This window comes from Anser brachyrhynchus (genome assembly GCF_964034855.1).
Source record: "Anser brachyrhynchus genome assembly, chromosome: 29".
Lineage (NCBI taxonomy): Eukaryota > Metazoa > Chordata > Aves > Anseriformes > Anatidae > Anser > Anser brachyrhynchus.
This window is the reverse complement of record NC_137722.1, coordinates 2807801-2832479: the sequence shown is the minus strand read 5'-3', so window position 1 is coordinate 2832479 and position 24679 is coordinate 2807801. Positions and strand designations below refer to the sequence as shown.

The 24679-nt window shown below is 70.7% G+C and overlaps 4 protein-coding genes and 1 long non-coding RNA gene across 6 annotated transcripts; 4 read left to right on the top strand and 1 right to left on the bottom strand.

Annotated features, from left to right (window-relative positions):
* Nucleotides 1-1073: 1073 nt before the first annotated feature.
* LOC308183984 (tubulin alpha-1A chain-like) lies at nt 1074-4503 on the top strand. Its single transcript, XM_080570592.1, has 4 exons — nt 1074-1094; nt 1958-2180; nt 2265-2413; nt 3517-4503. The coding sequence occupies exons 1-4, from the start codon at nt 1092-1094 to the stop codon at nt 4486-4488; spliced, it is 1347 nt and encodes a 448-aa protein (XP_080426718.1). The 5' UTR covers nt 1074-1091; the 3' UTR covers nt 4489-4503.
* Nucleotides 4504-5628: 1125 nt separating this feature from the next.
* On the top strand, nt 5629-9471 carry PRPH (peripherin). 2 transcript variants are annotated; one of them, XM_080570593.1, is made up of 9 exons: nt 5631-6155; nt 7209-7269; nt 7447-7542; nt 7630-7791; nt 7874-7999; nt 8080-8300; nt 8704-8753; nt 8910-8986; nt 9086-9465. In XM_080570593.1, exons 1-9 carry the CDS (start codon nt 5785-5787, stop codon nt 9128-9130), a joined length of 1209 nt encoding a protein of 402 aa, XP_080426719.1. In that variant the 5' UTR covers nt 5631-5784; the 3' UTR covers nt 9131-9465. The 2 variants fall into 2 exon arrangements, 1 of the variants encoding a protein (XP_080426719.1); XR_013942541.1 differs by lacking the exon at nt 8704-8753 and having other exon boundaries at nt 5629-6155; nt 9086-9471.
* A 294-nt stretch (nt 9472-9765) lies between these two features.
* LOC308183930 lies at nt 9766-11028 on the top strand. The gene is made up of 3 exons (XR_013942531.1): nt 9766-10010; nt 10092-10159; nt 10797-11028. It is a non-coding gene; the product is annotated as an uncharacterized lncRNA (long non-coding RNA).
* Nucleotides 11029-11693: 665 nt separating this feature from the next.
* C1QL4 (complement C1q like 4) lies at nt 11694-13991 on the bottom strand (the record flags this gene model as incomplete). Its single annotated transcript, XM_080570525.1, is given in 3 exon segments — nt 11694-12121; nt 13469-13792; nt 13794-13991. Coding segments are annotated over 3 exon segments (702 nt in total). The 3' UTR covers nt 11694-11941.
* Nucleotides 13992-22084: 8093 nt separating this feature from the next.
* Nucleotides 22085-23933, top strand: DNAJC22 (DnaJ heat shock protein family (Hsp40) member C22). The gene is made up of 3 exons (XM_080570990.1): nt 22085-22151; nt 22652-23467; nt 23676-23933. The coding sequence occupies exons 2-3, from the start codon at nt 22685-22687 to the stop codon at nt 23853-23855; spliced, it is 963 nt and encodes a 320-aa protein (XP_080427116.1). The 5' UTR covers nt 22085-22151; nt 22652-22684; the 3' UTR covers nt 23856-23933.
* The last annotated feature ends 746 nt before the right edge of the window (nt 23934-24679 follow it).

Here is a 24679-nt window from a genome sequence, read left to right as displayed (position 1 = left end):
ATTGGCTCACGATTTACGATACAAACGAGTTTGGTTATTGTTCTAAGCGATATATTCTGGTATGAATGAGAAGTTTAAGGGGCCTCCTTGTGTGATTGCGTGATTGTGCTGTGTGAGTGAGACGCAGCATTGCTGTGAAGCAGTGTGGAGTCCTGATCCGCGACTCCGCTATTCCACGAGAACAGACGAAGTGTAAGAGATTGAGAAAAGACATCATAATGGGAAGAATTTTGAGTTCTATTGATAAAAAGACCCCTCTGGGTTGTATCTTGGCCCATTGGAAGGACATCGGTGGGCCACCTGGAGGAAATGTTAATCGTGAGACCTTAATTGAGTATTGTAACCAAAAGTGGACTTAATGGCAAGAAAAAAAAAATAAAAGAAAAAAAAAAAGAAAAAAAATCAGGGTCCAGACTGGGGAGACATTGATCTAATGTTGGGTGAGATGGTGGAAACAGAAAAGCAGCTAATTCCTTCCCTGAATCCTCTCTGGATTTATTTATTCTTCGTTCCCCCTCAGACACTAGATGCCCTAAATACTTCTCTTTCTACAAATTTTAATTTATTATCCAATACTTTGAAGCCCTGTTTTCCCAGGAAGCTTAGTAGCTTGTTAGTGTTTCCTCCTGTCCTGACAATAAAAGATCATCCCCATATGGGACCGGTAACACCTCCTCCAGAGGTCGGAATTAATCCAAAACCTGCTCTAGAACTCACCCAAACAAATCGGCGGCCCCGTAAGCCCCTGAGGTAAAACTGTATTTATATAAAACGTGCATAAAATGTCTGTACAGCTCCTTCCGCCCCGTTTTAGGGTCTTCCCACTCAAAGGCGGATATATCTTTGCTCCCAGCGAAGAGAGCCCTCCAAGTTCCCCCCAAATTCCCCGCCCACGCCTCCCCGGGAGTTTCGAACCGGCGGCGGGGCGGGGGCGGGGGGCGGGGCCTGGAGGGGCGTGGTGGGCGTGGCCCCGCCCTCCCCGCGCCCCGCCCACCGAGGCCCCGCCCCCCTCCATATAAGGCGCGGCCCCACGGGGCCCCCCCCCGCGATCTTCTCACCGTGGCTCCCAGGCGACCGGCTAGTGAGCGACCATGGTGAGGGGGGGGCCGGGGCCGGGACCCCCCCACCCGTGCCCCGAGTGGGGCTGGGCTCCGTGGGCTGCGGGCCCCCGCGTGCCTCCCGGTAGCGCGTGGGGCTGGGCCTCGAGGGGGGGCCCGGGTCTCGCGTGTCCCGCGTGGGTGCAGGGGCGCGGGCTCCGTGGGAGGCCGGGCGCGCCCCCGCTGCGGGCAGGGGGAGGCTGGGGCAGCGACCCCCGTAGGGGCACGGTCCCCCTGGGCTGTCCCGGGGCTCCCATCCCGTCGGTTTGGGGGCGCCCCGCGTGGGTCCTGGGTCCGCCCCCCCCCCCCCGAGACCGCGCACCCTGGGGCTCCCCAGGTAGGGGGGAGCCCACCCCGAGAGCCCCCCCCGTGGGGTGCGGGGCCCCCCTTCCCCTGGTGCTGGGAGCGCTCCCCACGAGGGTCGGGGAGTCGCGCGTGGGGGCGGCCCCCGGGCGAAGCCGGCAGCAGCCGGCCGGGGCCCGAGGGAGGCTCCCGCTGCCGTCGGGGCCGCGCTCCGGCGGCTTTCGGAGCTGGCTCTCGCCCTGCCCCGGGCCGCGGAACCGGCCCCGGTGGCGCCGCGGTGCCGCCGTGAGTCAGGGCTGGCGCTGCCGGGCTGGGGGGGCAGGATCCGGCCCCTACGGAGGAGGCACCGGGGGCCGGGTGAGCTCCGCGTTGCACAACCCCGGCGGGGCAGCACCGGGCGGGTGGAAGGGGGGATTCCCCGGGGGGGGGGGCGGCGGCGGGGAGCAGCCCCGGGCATAACCACGGGGAAAGCCCCGCGCCCGGCTCCGTGGTCGGGTGGGCAGAGCCATCAGGGCCAAACTGAGCAAGACCCCGAACACCTCTCCTGCGCCCCGCAGCGCGAGTGCATCTCCATCCACGTGGGCCAAGCGGGCGTGCAGATCGGCAATGCCTGCTGGGAGCTGTACTGCCTGGAGCACGGCATCCAGCCCGACGGGCAGATGCCCAGCGACAAGACCATCGGCGGGGGGGACGACTCCTTCAACACCTTCTTCAGCGAGACGGGGGCCGGCAAGCACGTGCCCCGGGCCGTCTTCGTGGACCTGGAGCCCACGGTGATCGGTGAGCGCGGGGAGCCGGGGTGGGGGGCGGTGGGTGCCGAGGGGGGTGCCCGGTGCTAACGGGGTGCGTGGTGCTGTCCCGCAGACGAGGTGCGCACGGGGACGTACCGGCAGCTCTTCCACCCCGAGCAGCTGATCACGGGCAAGGAGGATGCGGCCAACAACTACGCGCGGGGGCACTACACCATCGGCAAGGAGATCATCGACACAGTGCGCGACCGCATCCGCAAGCTGGTGAGGGGTCCCACGGGGTCTCTGGGGGTGGGTGCCCAGCCCCGGGTGGGCCAGGGACAATGGGAAGCAGAGGGGAGGTGATGAGCACGTCCTTCTCGCTCCATCAGCACGCTGGGATGCATCATTTGAGGAGAAAAGGTGGGGCTGCCCTGGGGGGCTGGGACAGGGGAGACAGGTCCGGGCTGTCCCCTGGCTCCGGGCTGTCCCCTCCCTAACGCCTGCCCCGAGGGCCCTGTCTGAGCCTGGTGCCAAGCCCGGCTGTGCTGTGGTCAGGACAGGAGGCTGGGACACCCGTGGGCAGTGCAGCCCTGGTGTGGGTGCTGGTGTGGGTGTGGTGGTTTTACATGACTGGGCAGCTGAACTCCACCACAGCTGCTCTCCCACTCCCCCTCCTCAGAAGAGGAGGGGAGGAAGAAAAGGAAAGAAACAACTCACCGGTTGAGATAAGGATAATTTAATGAAAGGAAAAAATAGGAGAAAAAAAAAAAAAGGAAAAAGCACAGCCTCAAGGCACGTAGCTGTTGTTTGGGGGACAGACGTTTTCACGAGAGCCCACCCCTCCCTTCTTCTTTTTCCCACCGTTTACTGCTGAGAGTGACATCATATGGTACGGAATATCCCTTTGGTTGGTTTATGTCAGCTGCCCCGGTGACGTTCCCTCCCCACCTCTTGCCCATCCCCAGCCTGCTGGCTCTGGGGGGGGGGGGGGTTAGAGGGAGTCCCGATGCTGTGCCAGCGCTGCTCAGCAGCAGACACAGCGCTGGGGTGCCACCACTGCTGTTCCAGCTGCACGTGCAGAGCACAGCACTGCGTGGGCTGCTGCAGGGAAAGTTCACTCGGTCCCAGCCAGACCAGCACAGTGGGGCTGGTTGGACTGGTGCGGCTGCCCTGAGCTCTTTGAACCTCAGTTCCCACGCCAGGGCCAGCGCCATGGCTAGCCGGACCTGCTGCGCCGCCGGCTCTGCCCTGGGTGCTCCTGGCACATCAAAGGCTGCACCTGGCTGCCCATGGGCTGGCTCCAGACAGGTGGCTCCAGCTGCCTCTGTGCCGGGGTGCGAAGCCATGGCTGACCTGCTCCAAACCCCCTCCATTTCTCCCCCTAGGCTGAGCAGTGCACGGGGCTGCAGGGCTTCCTGGTCTTCCACAGCTTCGGGGGCGGCACCGGCTCCGGCTTCACCTCCCTGCTCATGGAGCGCCTCTCGGTCGACTACGGCAAGAAGTCCAAGCTGGAGTTCTCCATCTACCCGGCCCCGCAGGTCTCCACGGCCGTGGTGGAGCCCTACAACTCCATCCTCACCACCCACACCACGCTGGAGCACTCCGACTGCGCCTTCATGGTGGACAACGAGGCCATCTACGACATCTGCCGCAGGAACCTGGACATCGAGAGGCCCACCTACACCAACCTCAACAGGTTGATAGGCCAGATCGTGTCCTCCATCACGGCCTCCCTGCGCTTCGACGGGGCCCTGAATGTTGACCTGACCGAGTTCCAGACCAACCTGGTGCCGTACCCGCGCATCCACTTCCCCCTGGCCACCTATGCCCCCGTCATCTCGGCCGAGAAGGCTTACCACGAGCAGCTCTCGGTGGCCGAGATCACCAACGCCTGCTTCGAGCCGGCCAACCAGATGGTGAAGTGCGACCCGCGGCACGGCAAGTACATGGCGTGCTGCCTGCTGTACCGCGGGGACGTGGTGCCCAAGGACGTCAACGCCGCCATCGCCACCATCAAGACCAAGCGCACCATCCAGTTCGTAGACTGGTGCCCGACTGGTTTCAAGGTGGGCATCAACTACCAGCCTCCCACGGTGGTGCCCGGGGGGGACCTGGCCAAGGTGCAGCGCGCCGTCTGCATGCTGAGCAACACCACGGCCATCGCCGAGGCCTGGGCCCGCCTGGACCACAAGTTCGACCTGATGTACGCCAAGCGTGCCTTTGTGCACTGGTACGTGGGCGAGGGCATGGAGGAGGGGGAGTTCTCGGAGGCCAGGGAGGACATGGCCGCCCTGGAGAAGGATTACGAGGAGGTGGGGGCTGACAGCGTGGAGGGCGAGGAGGAAGGGGAGTACTAGTGCCTTGTCTGTTCTGCCAGCTGCACCGCGAGCTGTTCATTAAAAGCCCAATCTGCATCATCCTGCCTCTCGCTTATTGTCCCAACACACTCTGGTTCACGCTCACCTGGGCAGGACCCCCAGCTGACGATACTGGGGGGGGCCTCCTGTGTGGCTGGGGGCTGTCCTGGAGGGGGGGATGCTGGCTGGCGGGGGGCACCTTGGGTGGGTTGGGGGCTGCACCTACTGTGAGTGGGTTACATGGTGCTGGGCTGTCTGCACAGCACCTGGGCTGGGGGCTGAGCCCTGCCCCGTGCCATACGGTGTCCCTAGGGCTCCCCATAACCCTGCCGCGCTGCCACATGGGGGAGACCCCGGGGATGTCCCCTGGGAGGGCTTGGTGGCCCCGTGGTACCTCGCACCCTGCCCCTGGTCACGGCTGGGGCTGTCCCCAGATGCCCTCCAGCACCAGTGCTGGGTCCTCAGATGCCCTCCAGCATTGGTGCATGGGCGGGGAGCAGGATGCGGCCCTGGGCAGGGCTGGGTTAGCCCAGGGCGCTGGTGCAGACGGGCCCTACGTGGCGTCGCGGCTCCTGGCCTGCCTGGCGTCGCTCTGCGGAGCCTGGGGGGCTGCTGGGCTTGGTGGGGAGCGCAGACCCCCCCCCCCCCCAGCACCCGGCCGCTTCCCGTAAAGCACCGCCCTGCTGCAGCGATGCCCGGGAAGGGGGAGGAGGGGGATGGAGGGGGGCCAAGGCCCGTTATTCAGCGCTGCCCCTGTGCATGGCGGCTCTGCGGGAGCCAAGTCACGGCCCGGGGGGGTGGGGGGGACGGGGACGGGGTGCCCCCTCCCTTGGCTGTGGGGACAGGGCCTGCAGCGCTCTGGGCAGGGGGCACCCAGCTGGGGGGGGGGGTGCTCTGCAGAGCCTTGCAGAAGCCTGAATGGGGCTCCCTCTGCAGCCCCACGGGGGGGGGGAGCTGTGCCCCCCCCGGCCCCACCCCGCACTATGTTGGGGCCCCCCCCCGCGATTCCTGCCCGTGCATCCCCCGGCCCCTTCCCTGCACCCCGGCGGGGGCAGCCCCAGCACCCCGGTGCTCCCGGCCCCGCTCCCCGCGCGCCTCCCCCCCGCGCCCCCCCCCCGGTGCCGTCGTTCCCCGCGCCCCCGGGGCGCTCCCTGCAGCCCGAGGCGGGGGCGGGCCGCGCTCCCCCCGCCCGCAGCCCCGTCCTCTCGCTACCGGAGCCCCCCGGCGGGGCGGAGCAGCCTCCCGCTATAAACGACCGGAGCCTGGCACCGCCGCCGCCTCCTCCCCGCTGCCGCCATGGACCGCGGCGGCCGCGCCCCCCCCGCGCCCCGCCGCTTCCCCGGGGCTCCGCCGGCCCCGGTTTCCGCCGCTCCCGGGCGCTTGGCGGAGGCGGCGGCGGCTCGGGGAGCGGAGCGGGCGGAGCTGGCGGCGCTCAACGATCGCTTCGCGGCTTTCCTGGAGCGGGTGCGGGCGCTGGAGCGGCAGAACGGGGCCCTGCGCTCCGCCCTGGGCCGCGCCAACGCCGCCGCCGCCCCCCGAGCCGCGGGGCTGGTGCAGGGCGAGCTCCGGGGGCTGCGGGAGCGGCTGCAGCGCCTCGGCCGCGACCGCGATCGCCTCCAGGCCGAGCGCGACGGGCTGGCCGCCGAGCTGCGGGGGCTGCGGCAGCGGTGGGCGGCGGGCCCGGCACCGGGGGGGGGACGGGGGACGGGGGACGGGACCGGGGAACGGCCCGGGAGGGGCGGCGGTGGGGAGCGGGGGGTGAGGGGGGATGCGCCGGGGTGGGGACCGGGGTGGGGACCCGGGGCTGAGGGGGGATGCTCCGGGGGTGGGGACCGGGGTGGGGACCCGGGGCTGAGGGGGGATGCTCCGGGGGAAGGACCGGGGCGTGAACCGGGTTGGGGACCGGGGCGTGAAGCGGGAGGGGGACCCGGGGGCTGAGGGGCGATGCACGGGGGTGGGGACCGGGGCGTGAATCGGGATGCGCTGGGAAGGGGCCGGGAGTGTCCCGGTGACAGGGGACGTGCGCCGGGATGGGGAGCGGGGGGGTGCCCCCGAGAGCATTGGGGTGGGCACAGGGACGCGCTGGAGAAGGCAGCGGGATGGGGGTGATGGAGATGCCCCGGGCGTGAAGTGGGGATGGGGACGGGGGGCGCTGCTGGGGAGGGGACCGGGGCGTGCAGCGGGATGCCCTGGGAGGAACCGGGGGTCTTTTGGGGGGGGGGGGGGGGGCAGGGGATGCAGCCGGTGTGCGCTGGGGAAAGCTGTGGGGAGGCACGGGGGGGCTGGGGGGGGACAAGGGACTGCGGAAGGGTGGGGCCCAGGGCAGGGCGCAGGGTCCCCGCCTTGCAGGAGGGGACGCACTGGGAGCAGACTGGGACGAGCACCGGGAGGAGATGGGGCCAGAGGTGGAGCTGGGACCCCCGGGGAGGAGCAGGTCCCAGTGAGGGACCCCATGGGGCTGCAATGGGGTCGGGGCCCTGCCCAAGGCCCTGCGATGGGGACCGGGGTGGGGGACCCCAGGGACCTGCGGGTTCTGCAGGAGGGGCTGGGCCTGCCTGCAGCTGGGGGGTGCGAGGGGGGGACCTCAGGCTTGTGGGGCCCCTCTTGGTCCTCCTCCCCTATCCCCTGCGCTGTGCAGGGGGACCCAGGCAGTGGCAGGCTCAGGGTGGGGGGTCTGCACCCCGTCCCCCTCCTTCCTTCTCACCGCTGCTGCCCCCCAGGCTGGAGGACGAGATGCAGAAGCGGGAGGATGCGGAGAAGAGCCTCGTGCTGTTCCGCAAGGTGAGCGGGTGGGGGTCCCAGTCCCCCGCACACCCCGCACGGTGCCCGTGCCGCCGTGCTAAGTCTTGGTGACACACCGGGTGCTCCCTGCTCCGGGGCGGGGGGGACACAGTGGGGGTCCCGGGGGTCCCGTTCCCTCCACATTCCCCATGGCTCAGCACGGTTTTCTCCCCGCAGGACGTGGATGACGCCACGCTGTCCCGCCTGGAGCTGGAGCGCAAAATTGAGCTGCTGATGGATGAGATCGGTTTCCTGAAGAAGCTGCACGAGGAGGTGGGGGCCGGGGCTGTGGGGCGGCGAGGGGGGGGGGGGTGGGACGGGGGACGGCGGCGTGACCGCCCGCGAGCTGTGGTGCCGCAGGAGCTGCGGGACCTGGAGGTGAGCGCGCAGAGCCAGCAGGCGGAGGTGCAGGTGGAGCTCCGCCAGCCGGACCTGACGGCCGCGCTGCGCGACATCCGCACCCAGTACGAGAGCATCGCCGTGAAGAACCTGCAGGAAGCCGAGGAGTGGTACAAGTCGAAGGTACCCGGGGACATGCGGGGGGGCACGGGGAGGGGGGCAGGATGTCCCCGCAGCCCTGACACCCCCGCCCCGGTCCCCGCAGTTCGCCGATCTCTCGGACGCGGCCAACCGCAACCACGAGGCGCTGCGGCTGGCGAGGCAGGAGATGAACGAGTCCCGGCGGCAGATCCAGAGCCTCACCTGCGAGGTGGACGGGCTGAAGGGCATGGTGAGCACCGGGGGACACGGGGGGGGACACGCAGGGACCAGCCGCAGCCCCCTGCCACCCCTTCTCCCCCCTCCCCGCAGAACGAGGCGCTGCAGCGGCAGATGCGGGAGATGGAGGACGAGTTCGGGGTGGAGATCGGGAGCTACCAGGACGTGGTGGGGCGGCTGGAGCAGGAGATCCAGCACATGAAGGAGGAGATGGCGCGGCACCTGCGCGAGTACCAGGACCTGCTCAACATCAAGATGGCCCTGGACATCGAGATCGCCACGTACCGCAAGCTGCTGGAGGGCGAGGAGAGCCGGTGAGGCGCCGTGGTGGTCCCGCTGGGGAAGGCGCCACTCGGGCTGGGACACGAGGGAGGGAGCAGCACCCGTGGCCTCGCGTCCCTGTCGGCGCTGGGAGCGCTACGGGGTGCAGCCGTGCAGACCCCAGCCATAGAACAGGGGCAACCCCCCCCCCATCCCAGTCACCCCCTTGTCATGGAATTTAACCGCAAACCACAGCTCCGCGCATCACTCCCACGCTCGGAGAAGTTCCCCCGAGAATTTCTCGCTGCACACACAGAAAACAAGGCCAGGCAGGGGAGCTGCCCTGGCCCTGCTGCTGCCGCCAGCCCCGAGCTCCTCCCGCGGCCGAGGGCTCAGCACGGGCCAGGGTCACCGGGACCCCCCCCGCCCTCCCCTCACCGCCCTCTCCCTCCCCAGGGCCACCTTCCCCCCGCACCCTGCTGCCTCCTTCAGCACCAGAAGCTCAGGTGAGGGCTGGCCGGGCTGAGGGGGGAGCCCAGATTTGGGGGCACGGGGGGGACGGGGACCCCCGGAAGGTGCAGCTGCATCCTTTGGGGCCGTGCTGCCCCCACGCCTGCACCCCGAGGTCCCGGTGGGGGGCTGACGGCTTCTCCCTGCCCCAGTGCTTGAGCTGGAGCCGGTGCCGAGCCCCGTGCGGAGGATGCTGCTCATCAAAACCATCGAGACGAGGGATGGGCAGGTAAGCAACGGGGGGCTGACCCCCCCCCGGTGCGGGGCTGACCCCCCCCGCTGTGGGGCTGACCCCCATGGGGCTGACCCCCGCCTTCTCCCCCCGCAGCAGGTGGTAACGGAGTCGCACAAGGAGCGAGCGGAGCCCAAGTGAGGGGGGGGGCTCCCGGTGCCCCCCCGGTGCTGCCCGCCCGGTGCTACCCCCACCGACGGAGGCCGGGGCGGACCCCCCGGGACTCCCCGCTCGTGGCCGGGCAGCGGGGCCGCCCCCCCGTGCCCCCCCCCCTATTTATCGCTGGTTATCGCCCTTTGGTTCTCCCCGTGCCGCCGCCGCGGGCGGATTTTCCGTTGTACCGAGCGCGGCCCCCCCCCCCCGCCCCGGTGCTGCCCCCCCCGGGGGTGGGCTGGGGACGGGGTGGCCCTGGGGGGGGGGGCCGGGTGCTGCCCCCCCCCCCCGTCGTCCCCGTTCGCGCTTGAGCGGCAAATAAAGGCTGGAGCCCGGAGGCGGCGTGTCGGTGGCGGTACCGGGGGTCGGGACCGGGACCGGGACCGGGGCCTCTTCCCCCATGGCTTCACGTGCCCCCCCCGGCGGCGAGGACAGCCGGGCCCTGCAGCCCCCCGGGACGCCCCCGTTCCCCCGCCCCCCCCGCATCCTCAACAGACGCACGGAGCGGTGAAGGCAGGTGGGTGCCCCCCCACCCCCCCGCAGGCAGGACCCCGGTGTTTGGGTGCCCCCCCCCTTTTCTGTGCCCCCCCCCCCCCATAACTGTGACACCCGCCCCCTCCGGCCGCGCTGGCCCCTGTCCTGCCCGGTGAGCAGCTGAGCGGGGCGGGGGGGGGGGGGCACGGGGGGCAGCCCCTGCCGGGGCCGAGGTCCCCTCCTCGGCCGGGGGCACCGCAGGAGCTGCCCGGGGGGCGCACGGGCCCCCACAAACCGCGGGGGGGCGCCCGAGCTGCACCGCCAGGTTCCCTCCTTACCCAGGAGAGCGCGTCCGTGCTCCCAGACCGCCCCTCGAATGAAAGCAGCACCCCAGGTACGCCCCCTGTGCCCCCCACGCTGCCGCCCTGCGCTGGGGGGGGGCTGTACTGGTGCTCAGGACCCCCCCCGCCTGCAGGCGCTGACCCCCCCAGAGCATCTGGACCCTCCAACGTCGGCTTGGCTCGCCGTGTGCCCGTCCCCATGGTTTGTACGGGGGGGGGGTGAAGGGGCAGGTGCCAGTGCTGCCCCCCCCACACCCCCCAAAATCCCCCCCCCCCCCGCTGTCTCGCCCTGGGGCGTCCAAAGAGCGCTTCTTCCGCACGCCGCGCCTCACCCCCCACAGCCGCGTGTGGGGCGCCCAGCGGGGGGGTGACAAGCCGGGGGGGTGCGGGGGGTGGGGGGGGGGCAAGAAGAGAGGTTCTCCAGGCAGAACATGGTGGTGCAGCTCTTCAGGGAGGACGAGGGCCAGCAGGACCCCGAGGGGCCGAGGGGGGGGGGGTCCCTGTGGAGGTGGGGGGCACCCTGGGGCAGAGGGAGCCTGACTGTGGGGACCCCTCCCACCAGCTCTTTGGGGGGGGACGAGGACCCCAAGGTGCTGGCTCTGCCCAGGGCTCAGGTGGGGAGGCCTTGGGGGGGGAGATGGACAGAGCCTGGGTGAGGGGAGGGAGACCTGGGGTCAGAGCGGCGGGGCAGGGGGACATTCCCTGGGGAGGTGGAGGGGACCCCGGGGTTCAGACTGGAGGGCACTGCGTGGGGCAGGGAGGCCGGGGGCACCCAGGTGTCGTCCCCCCATTCCGGGGGTTCCCACGCAGAGCTGTGCACTCAGGCTTTCCCCACGCAGCGTGTGACCCTGCTGCTGCAGCTGCTGTGGCAGGATTTGCAGGGCCTTCCTGGCGTGACGGAGGTGCTCAGGAACCTTTGGGGTCGTGTGGCCCAGCACGGCCTGGTCCCAGTGTCCCCCCACCAGGGCCCCTGCAAGCACCCGGGGCAGCTGTGACCACGTCCACCCCCCTGGGGCTGGGGGCTGCCCCCATGGGCACCATCGTGCTGCTAATAAACTCTTTTGTGCTGCACGTTGCCGCGGGGTCTCTGTGGGTGCTGGGAGCCCCTGCCCTGCTGCTGCCGCCATGGGGGCCCTGGGTGCTGCCCCCCACCAGGCAGGGCCACGCTTCTCCCCCCCCCCTCCGCTGGGGAGGAGGCTCTGGGGAGGCCCAGGTTTGGGGGGGGCGCATCTTGGGGCTGCCTCCTGCCATTCTGGGCACCCAAAATGCTGCCAGGGCACGAGGTGGCCCCAGTGTGCTCCCCCCAAAAAAGCGTGCATGGTGAAGGGGGGGGTCCCTTCCCATCCCCGGGGCCAGCCAGCGTGGCCAAAAGGTGCCCATTATCGGCCTCACCAGCTGCCCCAAGTTTGTTACCAGCACGGTGGTGACAGGCAGATGGGGTCAGCACCGATCGGGGGGGGTCACTGCCCCCCCCCCCTCAGTCCCCAGTGCCCCCCCACGCTGTCCCCAGGAGGCAGCGGCCACGTCTCCAAACCCAGCGTGGTTTATTGGGGGAACGCGAGCCCAGCAATCAGCCGCGGGGTTTGGGGTTGGGGGGCTCTGGGGGGGGGGGAGACAGGAGAGCGCCGGGCCCCCCCCAGTGTCCTTGGGGGCGCTGGCATGCGGGGGTGCGTGGAACACAATGGGGGGGGGGGGGTCACGGGATTTTGGGGGTGTGCTCGAGGGGCATTTACGCATGGGGGGGGCTGCTGCGTGCACGCGGGTGTGCGTGGGGCGGGGGCACGGGGGGGGGCTGCGAGGTGTTTGTGCACGTGGTGCGTGTGAGTGCGGGGCAGCGAGCGTGGGGGGGGTGTGTGTGCACGCACGGGGGGGTCCTTACGGGTGTCCCATCGCCCCGGGGCTGTCACGGGGGGCAGACAGACCGGTGGGGGCCGTGCAGCAGGAGGTGCCCCCCCCCCCCCCCGGCGCCCCGTCCCCGCGGGGCTCAGTCAGGGTAGATGATGAAGCCCGAGAAGGTGCTGTACTTGTTGGTGTTGCCGCCGTGCACCTTGCCGCCGTCCAGCTTGACGCAGACCTCGTCGCCCACGTCCAGGTGCAGGATGACGCTGTTGCTGGCGTAGTCGTAGTTCTGGTCCGCGTCCTGCGCGATGGCGCTGGCCCGCACCTGGGGGTGCAGCACACACCCCCCCCCCCCCCAGTATAAGGAGGTCCCCCAGGGGGGGAGATCAGGAACAGGGTGCTGAGCTGCTCCGCGCCCCCCCCAAGCCCGCTCGAGCCCCCCCCGTCTGTCGCCACTCAAGGTCGTGCCGCCCATCTGCGGCAGAACCGGGTGAGGGACCCCAGCATCGCCCCCCCACACACCCCCAGCCCCCCAGCAGCTGCTGTGGTGACAGGAGGTGGCAGGGACAAAGCCCCCCCCCCCCCCCACAACCCAGGGTCCCCCCGGGATGGGACGGCCCCGCTGTTGGGGCTGGGTCTCACATCCTGCCTGGTCCCGAAGGGGGCCAGAGAGCCCCGGTGCCCCCGGGAGCCAGTGGCTGTCCCCTGCCCCGTGTTCCTCTTCCCCCCCCCCCCCCCCGAGGGTTTTGGGGGCACCCGGGGAAAGGAGGCAGCTCCCAGGGGGGCGGCGGGGCTGGCATCGACCGCAGCAGATCGATGCTCGTTTATCCCACAATAAATGGAAAACGTCCGGGGCGAGGCGGGGAAGGGAGCTGCCAGCCGGGCTGCGCCTCTGTGAACAAAGGGACCAGGCGGGGGGCACAACCGGTGCCCCCCCAGCGCTGGCCAGGCATCCAGGGGCATCCGTCCTGGCTGGGGGGGCACAGCCCGGTCCCCCCGGCTGCAGGCAGACCCCGCTCCCTGCCAGCTCCGAGCCCCCCAGTCCTGGGGGAGCATAAATCCCCTTCCCCACGGTGGGAGTACCGGGGACGGGGGACGGGGGGGTTCGTGCCTCGGAGGTGGGTGGTGGGGGCGGGTGTGGGGCTGCGGGCGCTGCGCTGCACCCCGGGGTGGCTCCACGGGTGCAGGGAAAAGGGATGCAGGGGAAGAGGGATGGGATCGGGGGAATGGGATGGGTGGAGATGGGTGTGGGGGAATGGGGAAGAGGGAACGGGGACAGGAATCGGCGCGGGGAATCGGGGTGGAGGGCTTGGATGGGGGCAATGGAACGCGGGAACTGGGACGGTGGGAACTGGGGGTGGGGGGCAGGGGGGAGCCAGGGTGGGGGAATGGGGTGGAGGAACCAGGGTGAGGGGAAACCAGAAAGGGAGAACTGGGATGGGAACCGAAACAAGATGGGAAAACCAAGACAGGGGAACCGGGATGGAGAAGCGAGGAGAGCAGGCAGGGAGAGCGGGGCTGGGGGAGCCGGCAGCGGGAACGGGGCTGGAGGGGCCGGGCGGGGGAAGGCACGGAGCAGTGGGGCTGGAGGAGCCGGGCTGGAACGGGGCAAGGGGCCGGCCGGGGGCGAGCGGGGTACGGGGGGGAGCTGCCTGGGGGTCCCGGCCCGTACCTGCCCATTCTTCATGAGGTCGGCCCACATGCTGGTGCCGTCGCCGCCGCGCATGAGGACGTGGTAGGTGAAGAAGTAGATGCCGGGCAGGGGGCAGGTGAACTTCCCGCTCGACGGCTCGTAGTAGTTGCCCACGTTGGTCACCACGTCGTCGAAGCGCAGCACCTCGTAGCCCTCGTGGGGCTTCCGCAGCCCGGCGTAGAAGGCAATCTTGGGGCTGTAGAAGGAGGGGATGTACCCCCCCGGTCCCGGACCCGGCGGTCCCGGTGGCCCTGGCCGGCCCGGCTCGCCCGGCGGTCCCCGTGGCCCCGGTGGCCCGGGGGGGGCCCCGTACGCCGGCACGGCCCTTGCGCCCCGGCTCACCCTTGGCCCCCGGCAGGAAGGGTGGCGGGGAGGCGGGGGGCAGCTCGGGGCCGGGGTAGGGGTCGCAGACCATGCGGCAGCTGCCCAGCATCTCGTAGTGCGCGGCCGCCTTGGAGCTGTGCACCAGCAGCGGGATGGCCACCAGCAGCACCAGCACCATGGCCACGCCGACGGCCGCCCCGGCCACCCGCTTCCTGCGGCTCAGCCGGGAGGCGGCCAGCGCCAGAAGGTCCTCGTCGCCCTTGGGAGCGATGGTGGTGCCGGGGGGGGGCGGACGGCGCCCCGCCGCCCGCTGAGCCTCACGCCCTGGCGGGGACCGGGCTGGGAGAGGGGATGGGGAGGGACGGGGACGGGGACGGGGACAGCGGTGGGGATGGGGATGGAGCCGGCGGCAGGGATGGGGACAGGGCTGGGGAGAGCAGCGGGAATAGGGCTGGGGACAGTGATGGGGATGGCAGCGGGGCTGGGGACAGGAACGGGGCTGGGGACAGGAACGGGAATGGGGACGGGAACGGGGCTGGGGACGGGAACGGGAATGGGGACGGGAACGGGGCTGGGACCGAGAATAGGACCGGGAGCGGGGACGCAGCTGGGGCAGGGACCGGCGCTGGTGATGGAGTCGGGGCTGGCACCGGAGCCGAGACCGGAGCCGGGAGCAGAGCCGCGGGTGGAGCCGGGACTTCAGGCGGTGAAGGGGACGAGAGCGGAGCCGAGGATGGAACCGGGAGCGGAGCCACCGACGGAGCCGGGAGCGGAGCCGGGAGTCGGGACGGGGCTGGAGCCGGGAGCGGAGCCGGGGCTGGAGCCGGGAGCGGAGCTCCTGCTGCAACCAGGACCGGAGCCGGTGTCGGAGCCGGGACCGGAGCCGATGATGCAACCAGGACCGGAGCCGGTGCTGGAGCTGGTGATGTAACCGGAGCCGGGATGGAGCCGGGATGGAGCCGCCGCCGCGCCGCGCGGGGCAACTTCTCGCCAAGTTGCCCGGGAGCGGGACCCCCTCCCCCGGGAGCCCCCCCCCCCCCCGGGAGCCCCCCCCCGGGAGCGCCCCCCCCTGCCCCGCTCTCCCCGGTGCGCACCGGCGGCGGCGGCGGGACCGGCCAGCGCCGCCCGGGGCGGTTCCGGCGGGGCCGGGGCTGTCGGGGCCGCCCCAACCGGGCCCGGGGCCGCGCCTCCCGGTGTCCCCCCTCCCGGTTCCCGGTGGTCGTCCCCCCCCCCCCCCCCCCGCCGGTGCCCGCCGGTACCTGCCGCCCGCGGCGCCGGGAGCCACGTGCCGGGACCGCCGCCCGCGCCGCGCCGCGCCCGCAGCCCCGCTCCGCCCGCCCCGCTCGACGGCACCGGGCACGGCGGGGGCGGGGGCGGGGGTGGGGGGACCAGAGCGAGGAGGGGGGGGTGTGTGTGCGGGGGGGAGGGTGCCCGGGGGGCGCAGGAGGGGGTGAGAGTGAGCGTGCAGGGAGGTGCTGGTGCAGGTGTGCACGCGTGTGCGCGGCCGGGGTGCGCGTGCAGGGGTGCACTGGGTGCAGCGGAGGTGCTGGCGCAGGGCTGGGGGGGGGCTGCATGGGGGGGGGCATGCGTGTGTGTAAAGGGCTCCGCGTGTGTGTGTGTGTGTGCAAGCAGCGTGTGTGCACAGAGCTGTGTGTGTGCAAGCAGCGTGTGCACAGAGCTCTGTGTGTGTGCGTGGGGCTGTGTGTGTGCAAGCAGCGTGTGTGTGCACAGAGCTCTGTGTGTGTGCGTGGGGCTGTGTGTGTGCACAGAGCTGTGTGTGTGCGTGGGGCTGTGTGCGTGCAAGCAGTGTGTGTACGCACCGAGCTGTGTGTGTGCAAGCATCCTGTGTGTGCACAGAGCTCTGTGTGTGCGTGGGGCTGTGTGTGTGTGGGGGGGGCTGTGTGTGTGCAAGCAGCGTGTGTACGCACAGAGCTGTGTGTGTGCAAGCAGCGTGTGTGTGCACAGAGCTCTGTGTGTGTGCGTGGGGCTGTGTGTGTGCAAGCAGCGTGTGTGTGCACAGAGCTCTGTGTGTGTGCATGGGGCTGTGTGTGTGCAAGCAGTGTGTGTGTGCACAGAGCTCTGTGTGTGCGCGTGGGGCTGTGTGTGTGCAAGCAGCGTGTGCATGTGTGGGGCTGCATGTGTGCAAGCAGCGTGTGTGCACGCAGTGTGTGTGCAAGCAGCGTTTGTGTGCAGAGAGCTGCGTGTGTGCGAGCAGCTGTGTGTGCAAGCATCATGCGTGTGCGTGCTCAGGGCTCTGCACTGGTGCGCGTGCAAGGTGTGCGCGTGCAGGGCGTAGGCGCGTGTTTTGCCAGGGCCATGCTGCATGTGCGCATTTCTTGGTGTGCGTGAGACGGGTGCAGGGGTGTGAGCGTGCATGGGCTCAGGGGCACGGCTGCGTGCACGCTGCAGGGGGCAGGGGGGGCTTTGGGGAGGGTCACGCAGCCCCACTCAGCCCCACGCAGCCCACTCGGGGTCCCTACAGGCAGGTGGCCGCTGGCCCATTTTCAGGGTCCCCTTGCTTTTGGGGTGGCTGAGGGGGGGGGGGGGCGCACGCAGCCGGTCCCCAACCACTGGGACTCGGGCAGAGCCCCCGCACCCCGGGGATTGTTGGGCCCCCCCCGCTGCGGGCACAGCGCCGGGGTCAGGATGCGTCCTGCAGCCCCCGGCTGCCTCCGCGGCGGGGGCGCGGGGGGGGGAGCTGATTTACGGCTGCTCTTTTTCAAACCCTGCCTGAATTTGCTCCTTTATGCAAAGCGAAGGCTCGCCCTCCGCGCTCGGGGAGCCGGGGCTGCTCCCCGCGGCCTCTGCGCCGCAATTAGAGAGAGGAGCGAGGTTTGGGGGGGGCAGCCCCGCACCCCCGCGCCGGGGGGGGGGGGGGGGGGGGCTCCGTTCCCCTCCGGTGTGCAGGGGCCACGCGTGTCCTTGCGGGGTCGGCATCTGTCCCTCCGCATCCGTGTGCGCGTGCAGGGATGCAAGCTGCGTGTGTGTGTGTGTGTGCATGGGTGTGAGTGCATGCACTATGCGTGTGCACGCGTGTGAGCAGGCCCCGTGCCTGTGCACACGTGTGTGCGCGCGTGCATACGCATGCTGGCGGGGAGATGCTCCCGCCGTAGCGCCCGTGTGTAATTTATCCGGACGGTTTTTAAATTTGCAGGCCTGGCCAGCTCCCTCCAAAGGGCGCCGATCCATCAGCCGGGATCTCGGATGGATTTATGGGCCCTTTATGCGGGGGATCAATGCAATCCTGAACCGCCCGGCGATGTTTGTGCAACAAATTACAGCGGCGGGGAGCAGCTCCCCCGGCGGGGACGGGGTCCGGGCGCGATCGATGCTGCCCGAGCTGCTCCCCGGGGACGGGGGACGCCGGAGTCCCACCGCCTCTGTCCCCGCCACCCCCTCCGCCGGCTGATCTTAATGAGCAACAACAGCGAATTAATTAGCGAGGCTGCGAGGGGAAGCCCGAGCGCTAATTAGCAAGTGCCAGAGGGCTCACATGGAATGGGTGCCTGGCCAAAAGGTCCTTGCCCTGGGGACACGGGGGGACACTGGGGGTCCTGGATGCTCCTGGCCCTGTCTGGGTTTGGGGGGGGGGGGGGCTGGCAACTGGTGCTGCACCCCAGGGGGGGGCAGCTGCGGCCCCCAGCACCAGCTGGCAGCGACAGCAAGAAAGGGGCGGGAGGGGAGAGCAAACACGGATGGTAAAAATAGAGGCGGCGGCGGAGAGAAAGGTCAGCCCCGGAGAGAGCGGCAGCAAGGAGCCGAGGGGGGGGGGAACGGGGGGCTCAGGGCCGGATCCTGCCCTCAGCTCCCAGCAGCCGCAGGAGGTGGCTGGGTTTGGGGGGGGAGCTCGGCCCCATCCGGTCCCACAGTGGTGCTGAGCCCCACACCGGCTCCAGCAGGTGCCAGCGGCCGCGGTGGGGGACGTCCCGGGTCCCTCGCGGTGCACGGGGACACAGCGGCGGTGGGCCCCTGCCCCGCGGATGCCGCCTGCTGCTGTCGCTGTCCCCAGGCCGGATCAGGGACAACGCTGCCGGGGGCCACCGGGGGATGACGGCGATGGTGATGGACACGTCCTGGACCGCAGAGCCAGCAGCTCCGGGGACAAGAGCTGGGAGCGCGGCGGGAACACTGCGGGGAGCCGAGCCCCCGTCCGAGTGCCGGGGCTGGCAGCAGCCGGCGGAGCGGCGGTGCCGGGGAGCAGAGCATGAATAAATGCATGAAGCCGCAGCCCCGGGGCCGCGAGCAGGGCCAGCAGCACTGGCAAGGGGGGGGGGCCTTGGTGCAATCGTCCGGCGGGCGCAAGCACGCGGTCGCCATCTGCCTCCGTGGCTCCTGAGGACCCGTGGGCTCGTGCAGCGATGTGCAGCCCTGTGGGGTCGCACCCAGCCCCCCGTGCCTGGTCCCCAACCAAGCCCCAGTGCTGGCTGGTGCATGCCCGGTCCGTGGTGCGCCGTGGGCTGCGCGGGGTCCGTGGTGCATGGTCGTTTTGTGTGGTGCACGGTCGCGGTGCGTGGTGCACGGTCACGGTCATGGGTGCACGGTCGTTGTGCGTGGCGCACGGCGCGTGGTCTTTGTGCCTGGTCCACGGCCCGCTGGGCGCGCGCTGCCGGTCCCAACACCCAGCGCGCGGTGGCCGGGGGGACGTTCCCCGTTCCTCTCGCCGTGCCTTGGCCGAGGCGCTTCCCTCCCAATTACGGCGCCGCGCTGGGACCAGCAGACAAATTGGCGTGTCAGCGCCCGCCGCGCGGGGCCGGGAGGGAGCCTTGTGCAAATGAATATAGATTGGCTGGAGGCGCCCGGGCGCCGCGCGCTCCATCCAGGGCATGTTTGCAATAAAGCCGGGCCGCCGGGCCGGGCCTAAATTGGATGAAAATTGTCCTTGAACGGCGACAATAAACCAGCAGCGGGGGGGGTGGGGGGCTGCGGCTCGGGGGGGAGCTGCGGAGGGGATGCCCGGTGACACCGCGGGGACAGAGCAGCTCAACAGGTCCCCAGGGCAGCAGGAGCGGCCGAGGCCACCTCGTTGCGTGGTGCCGTTGAGGGAAGTGTCACCCGCTGCCCGCACGGGGGGCCTGGCACCGCGTCCCCCCCACCCCCCCCGGTGTACTCCAGGCCTGGCCAGGGCCCCCCCCTGCACCCTGTCCCCGGTGTGCACCCATCCCTGACATGGACATGCACCCTGTCCCCAACATGCGCCCTGTCCCCCATGTCCCCAACGTGCACCCCGTGCCCCAGCACATCCTCTACACCGGCATCCCCCCCCCCCACCCCCCCCCGCTCTCCCCCCCACCCCCGGGCTCATTAGCATCTGCTGCTAATTGCTGATGAGGCGGCAGGGATGTTATTAACGGGGCACGGCCCCGGAGCGGCGTGGGGCTGGTGGCCGTGTTGGGCTCGGGACGGGGTGAGCTGGGGACAGGGGGGGGTGACACCAGGGGGACAGGGTGGGGGTCGTGCCCCCCCCCCCCCCAAGACAGCCACCCGGGCTCATCCGCACCCCCTGTTCTGTGGGCCGGTGCCGGGGGGGGGGTCCCAGCGAGGGGGGGGACGGGGCAGAGCGGCAGCAGCCGTCACCGAAGCGAGGGGACGTCCCTGGGGAGCCCGGGGGCTCCCAGCAAGGAGGGGGGGGGGGGGGAATTCACGGCCCCCCCCCCCCCCCGTGGCCCCCCAGGCTGAGTCATCGGCGGGCTGGCAGCGGGGCCGTCCATCACGGCATGGCAGCGCGTGCGGAGATGGATGGCTGCGGGCCGCCCCGGATTAATTCTCTGGACAAGCGGCATTTATTAAGGATTCCGGGGACGTCGGGCGGAGAAATCCATCCCGGCCGCGCGGCAATTAGGCGGGCGGCTGGGCCGCGGGGTCCCGCTCGCCGCCCCCCTCCCCAAACCCCGCCGCTCTCCCCCCGCTCGCCGCGGGACCCCCCGGTGCCCCCTCGGCGGTCACGGGCCGGGGGGCTCGCCCCCATCCCCGGTGTCATGCCCCGCGCCGGGGGGGGCTCATTGCAGATTCGCCTCATGCCTACCTGAGCCGCGCGCTGACAAATAGACATTTAAATCAGACAATTAGCCGGCCTCCACCGCTGACATTTTTAATGTATTAATGTGCATCACCAGCTAATACATATAAAATTCCCCTAATAACAGCACTCGGGTAAAGGGGCTGCTCTGCAGCCCGGCGCTGGCAGTGATGTACGAGTCCGGAGGGACTCCGGCCCCGGAGTTTGCATTAATTACCGGCAAACTGACAAGGCACCGTGACATTCGGGACCGGCGCCGGATGCCTTCCGCCGGCGCGTGGGGCGCGTGGGGCGCGTGCACGCACACGCGTGCGCCCCTGGGCGCGGGGGGCGTAGGGGAAACGCAGGGGGTCGCATTGTGGGGGGGGGGGGGGGATCCGCGCGGGGACGCGCGCGTGTGCACACGGGGACGTGAAGGGGCGCAGGGACACGCGTGTTCACGCGAGGGGGTGTGGACGTGAACTGGGACACGCGCGTGCAAGGGGAGCGGAGAGGATGGCCGGGAGCCTCCGGTGCCGCTCGGGACGGCCGGATCTGGCTCACGGGGGGGCAGCCCCCCCCCCCGGGGCCGGACCCCCCCCCCCCCCCCCCCCCCCCCAAAACGAGGCAATGACAAATGCTTCAATTAGCGGGAAGGCTCCGAAAATCGATGCCTTAAACGCCGGTGGCCGGGGCCGATCAATGGCTCCAATCACACCCTAAAACGGGCGTCTTGGGGGGGGGGGCACCCAGCACCCCGCTGCTGGGACACCCCCAGAGCCCCCCGCCCCAGTGGGGCCCCAGCTCCCCATCCTAAGTGGGATGGGGGGGGGTTGATGACGACACCGATGCCAGCAGCGGAAAGGGGGGGGGGGGGGGCCCATCCTCACCCCCCCCCAACCCCATCGACCGCCCAGCTCCACGCACACGAGAGCCAAATTTGACATTTTTAAATCCAGATACTTAAAGAAATCAATCCAGCAGGCGAGCCCCCCCCCCCCCGGAGCCCCCCCAACTAGCATCGATCCCACGCCGCAGCACGTCGGGGAAGGTGGGGGGGGGGGGGCGCACGGCTACTGGGGGGGCAGCCAGGAAAGGGGGTGTCACGGCTGGTCCCGCAGCCCCCCCCCCACAGTGCATCCCTCCCCCCCCCCCAAACCCGCTCCCCCCCCCCCCAGGGCGCAGCGCAGCCAAGCGTGGGGCTGGCCCCGCTGGGAGCCGCTGTCAGGGAGGCAGCCAGGCGGGGTGGGCAGCGCAGGGGGGGGGCCGCTGTCAGCCCTGATGGGCAGCTAAGCCGGGGAGGGGGGGGTGTGGGGGGCTGCGGGGAGGGGGGGGGGGTGCAGCATCTCAGCCCCCCTCCCTGCATCACGGGGCTCCCCTGGGAGCCAGGTGCCCAGCATCCCCCCCCCACCCCGAACCACGCTGAGCGCGGGGGGTGCACCCTTGTGTGTGTGTGTGTGGGGGGGGGCAAGGCGAAGAGGGGGTCACAAGGAGGGGGGTCACCGCTCCCAGCCCCCCCCAGCCCGAATCCCCGCTCAGGGAGCGACTGAGTCAACAGCGCAGCGGCGGGGGCCGTTAATAATGAATGAGACCAAATTGGAGGCCGGCAGCGGCTAAGCCGAGCAAACACGGCGGCGGAGGAGAAATGGGGGGGGGCGTATTAGTGGGGGGGGGGGGGGGCCGCAAAGGGGGGCTGGCAGCCGCTGGGTGGGGGGGGGGGCACAGCCCCAGGAATGAGCACGGATGAATTCAGGGGGTGAGGGGCTGGAGGGGGGGGCATCGTGGGGCTGGGGGGGGCACCGTGGGGTTGTGGGGGGCACCGTGGGGTTTTGGGGGGGGCACTGTGGGGTTGTGGGGGGCACCGTGGGGTTGGGAGGGGCACTGTGGGGTTGTAGGGGGGGCACCGTGGGGTTGTGGGGGGCACCGTGGGGTTTTGGGGGGCACTGTGGGGTTGTGGGGGGGGCACCGTGGGGTTTGGGGGGGGGCACCGTGGGGTTGTGGGGGGCACTGTGGGGTTGTAGGGGGGGCACCGTGGGGTTGTGGGGGGCACCGTGGGGTTTTGGGGGGCACTGTGGGGTTGTGGGGGGGGCACCGTGGGGTTGGGGGTGGCACCGTGGGGTTGTGGGGGGCACCGTGGGGTTTTGGGGGGCACTGTGGGATTGTGGGGGGGGCACTATGGGATTGAGGGGGGGTCTTCCCACCCCATGTCCCCCATCCCTGCAGGAGCACCGCCGCGGCTCTGCCCTTTGCCCAGCACCGTGGGGGGGCAAAGTCCATACCGGGGGGGGGGCGGGGGGGGCGGGAGGAGAGCCGCCTGTGAGCTCTGCGAGACCGCGGGCAGAGGTGGGCCTGGAGGGCTGGGGGGGGGCACATGGAACTGGGGGTGGGCGTGCAGGGGGCCGGTGGGCTCGGGGGACCCCATGTGGGTGCTGCTGGGTGGGCGTGCGGGACCCCGGGTGGGTGCGGGGGAGCTGGGGGGGGCCACAGAGGGTCCTGGGTGGGTGTGAAGGGGCTCTGGGTGGGCACAGGGGGTCCTGGGTGGGCACAGGGGGTCCTGAGTGGGTAGAGGGGGGTTCTGGGTGGGCACAAAGGGGTCCTGGGTGGGTCCTGGGGATCTTTGGGTGGGCACAGAGGGTCCTGGGTGGGCACAGGGGGTCCTGGGTGGGTAGAGGGGGTCCTGGGTGGGCACAGGGGGTCCTGAGCAGGTACACAGCTCCTGGGTGGGCACACGCAAGCCCCGGCTGGGCGCGGGGGGATGCAGAGGGGTCTGGCACAAGGTGAGGGCCCGCGGGTGGGGGGCCCAGCGTCCCCCAATGTCCCCAACCGCCCTCTCCCTCCCTCAGGACGCCGGCTGCCGGTGCCGTGAGCCGCCCGGGATGGGCAAGCGGCTGCTGGTGGCCTACGGGCTGTGGGCGCTGGGGGGGCCGCTGGGGCTGCACCACCTCTACCTGGGCCGCGACAGCCACGCGCTGCTCTGGATGCTGACGCTGGGCGGCTTCGGCGCCGGCTGGCTCGGGGACTTGTGGCACCTCCCCGGCTGGGTGGCCGCCGCCAACGGGGCCGGGGCGCCGGGGCAGCGCGGGGGGAGCGTGCCGGCGCTGAGCGCCCTGCGCCTGGCGGGGCAGGTGGCGGTGGGGATGTATTTCGGGCTGGCGGCGGCGCTGGCGCTGCCCTGGGTGCCGCAGCTGCTGGCGCAGCCGCTGGCCGTGGGGCTGGGGGTGCTGCTGGTGTCCTCGGTGGGCGACCAGGCCTCCGAGGCGCCGAGCGTCCTCGCCGCGGCCTTCCTCACCTCCCTCCTCTTCCAGGGCCGGGTGCTGGCGGTGCTGCCCTCCAGCCTGGCCGCCAGCATCGCCGCCCAGCGCCACCGGCGCTACAAACGCCCCGGGGCGCCCCGGCCGCGGCTGCCGGCCCGGCTTTACCACCTGGGGCTGGCCTACCTGGCCTTCGCCGCCCCGCTCGCCTACGGCGTCCTCAGCGGCGCCACCGGGGTGCTGGGCGCCCCGCTGCACTGGCTCGGGGCCCTCCCGGCGCTGCCCCGCGCCATCGCCGAGCGGCTCCTGCTCCTTCCCCTGCGTGCCGCCCGGATCCTGGCCGAGCTGCTGGGCTTCGCCAGCCCCGAGCCCAGCACCTGGAGCGAGCGGCGGCAGCGGGCCTACAAGGTGCGGGACGCGGCGCTGGGGTCCCCGGGTGAGGGTGTGTGTGTGGGGGTGAAGAAATTAAATAGGGGGGGGCATGGGGTCTGGCTGGGGGCGGCATGGGGTGCAAGCAGCTGCTGTCAGGGTGGTTGGGGCTGAAGGGGTCGGCTCAGAGGCACGCGTGGCCCCCATCGCTGCTGCCCCCCCCCTCCAGCATCCATCTCGCCCCCAGGTCCTGGGCATCCCATCCGGCGCCGCCGCCGAGGACGTGCACAGGAGCTACCGGGAGCTGGTGAAGGTCTGGCACCCGGACCACAACCGGCACCGGGCCGAGGAGGCCGAGAGGCGCTTCATCGAGCTGCAGGAGGCCTACGAGGTGCTGGCGGGGCCCAGGAGGGCCGCGGCGGGGTGACGGGGCCGGCAGCCCCCAGCCCGCGGACATCAAAGGCTGCGAAAAGGGGATTTTGTAACACGAGGATGGCTTCTGGCTGCCGCCGTTGTTTCTCTGCTCGGCGCGATGCGGTGCTGGGGCCGGGCACCCTGCAAACCAGCACATGGGTTGTCGCATCAGCCGTCTGCAAAGAGATGGACGGGGGCTTGTGCAAACCACTGCACCAGGATCTGTGCAAACCCTTGCACCAAGGTCTTTGCAAACCATTGCACCAGGGTCTGTGCAAACCCTTGCACCAGGGTTCGTGCAAACCACTGCACTGGGGTTCATGCAAACCCTTGCATCAGGGTCTGTGCAAACGCTTGCACCAGGGTTCGTGCAAACCCTTGCACCAGGGTCTGTGCAAACGCTTGCACCAGGGTTCGTGCAAACCCTTGCACCAGGGTCTGTGCAATCCACTGCATGAGGATCTGTGCAAACCGTTGCACCAGGGCTCGTGCAAGGCGCTGCAGAGGGCCCGCAGCCAGGGCCCGACCCGGGCGGGGCCGTTGGTGGCGGCCCGGGGTCTCGAACCCGCGGCCTGTCGCGCTCCGACCTCGCCGCCCACCCGCTCGTCACTTTCCGGAACGCGCTCGGGCGTTTCCGCCGCGGGGCGGAGGCTCTCGGCAGTTTCCGTCCACGTTCGGCTTCGGCCGCCCCGCCCCGCCCCGCCCCTCGAGGGAGCGGGGAGGCGGGGCATCGCCAGCGCCGGATCCGATTGGCTCTCGGCGGAGGTTGGTCACGCCCCCCGCGCGCGCGGGAGGCGGGAGAAGGCGGGACCCGCGCGCCCGCATTGGCTGTTGGGT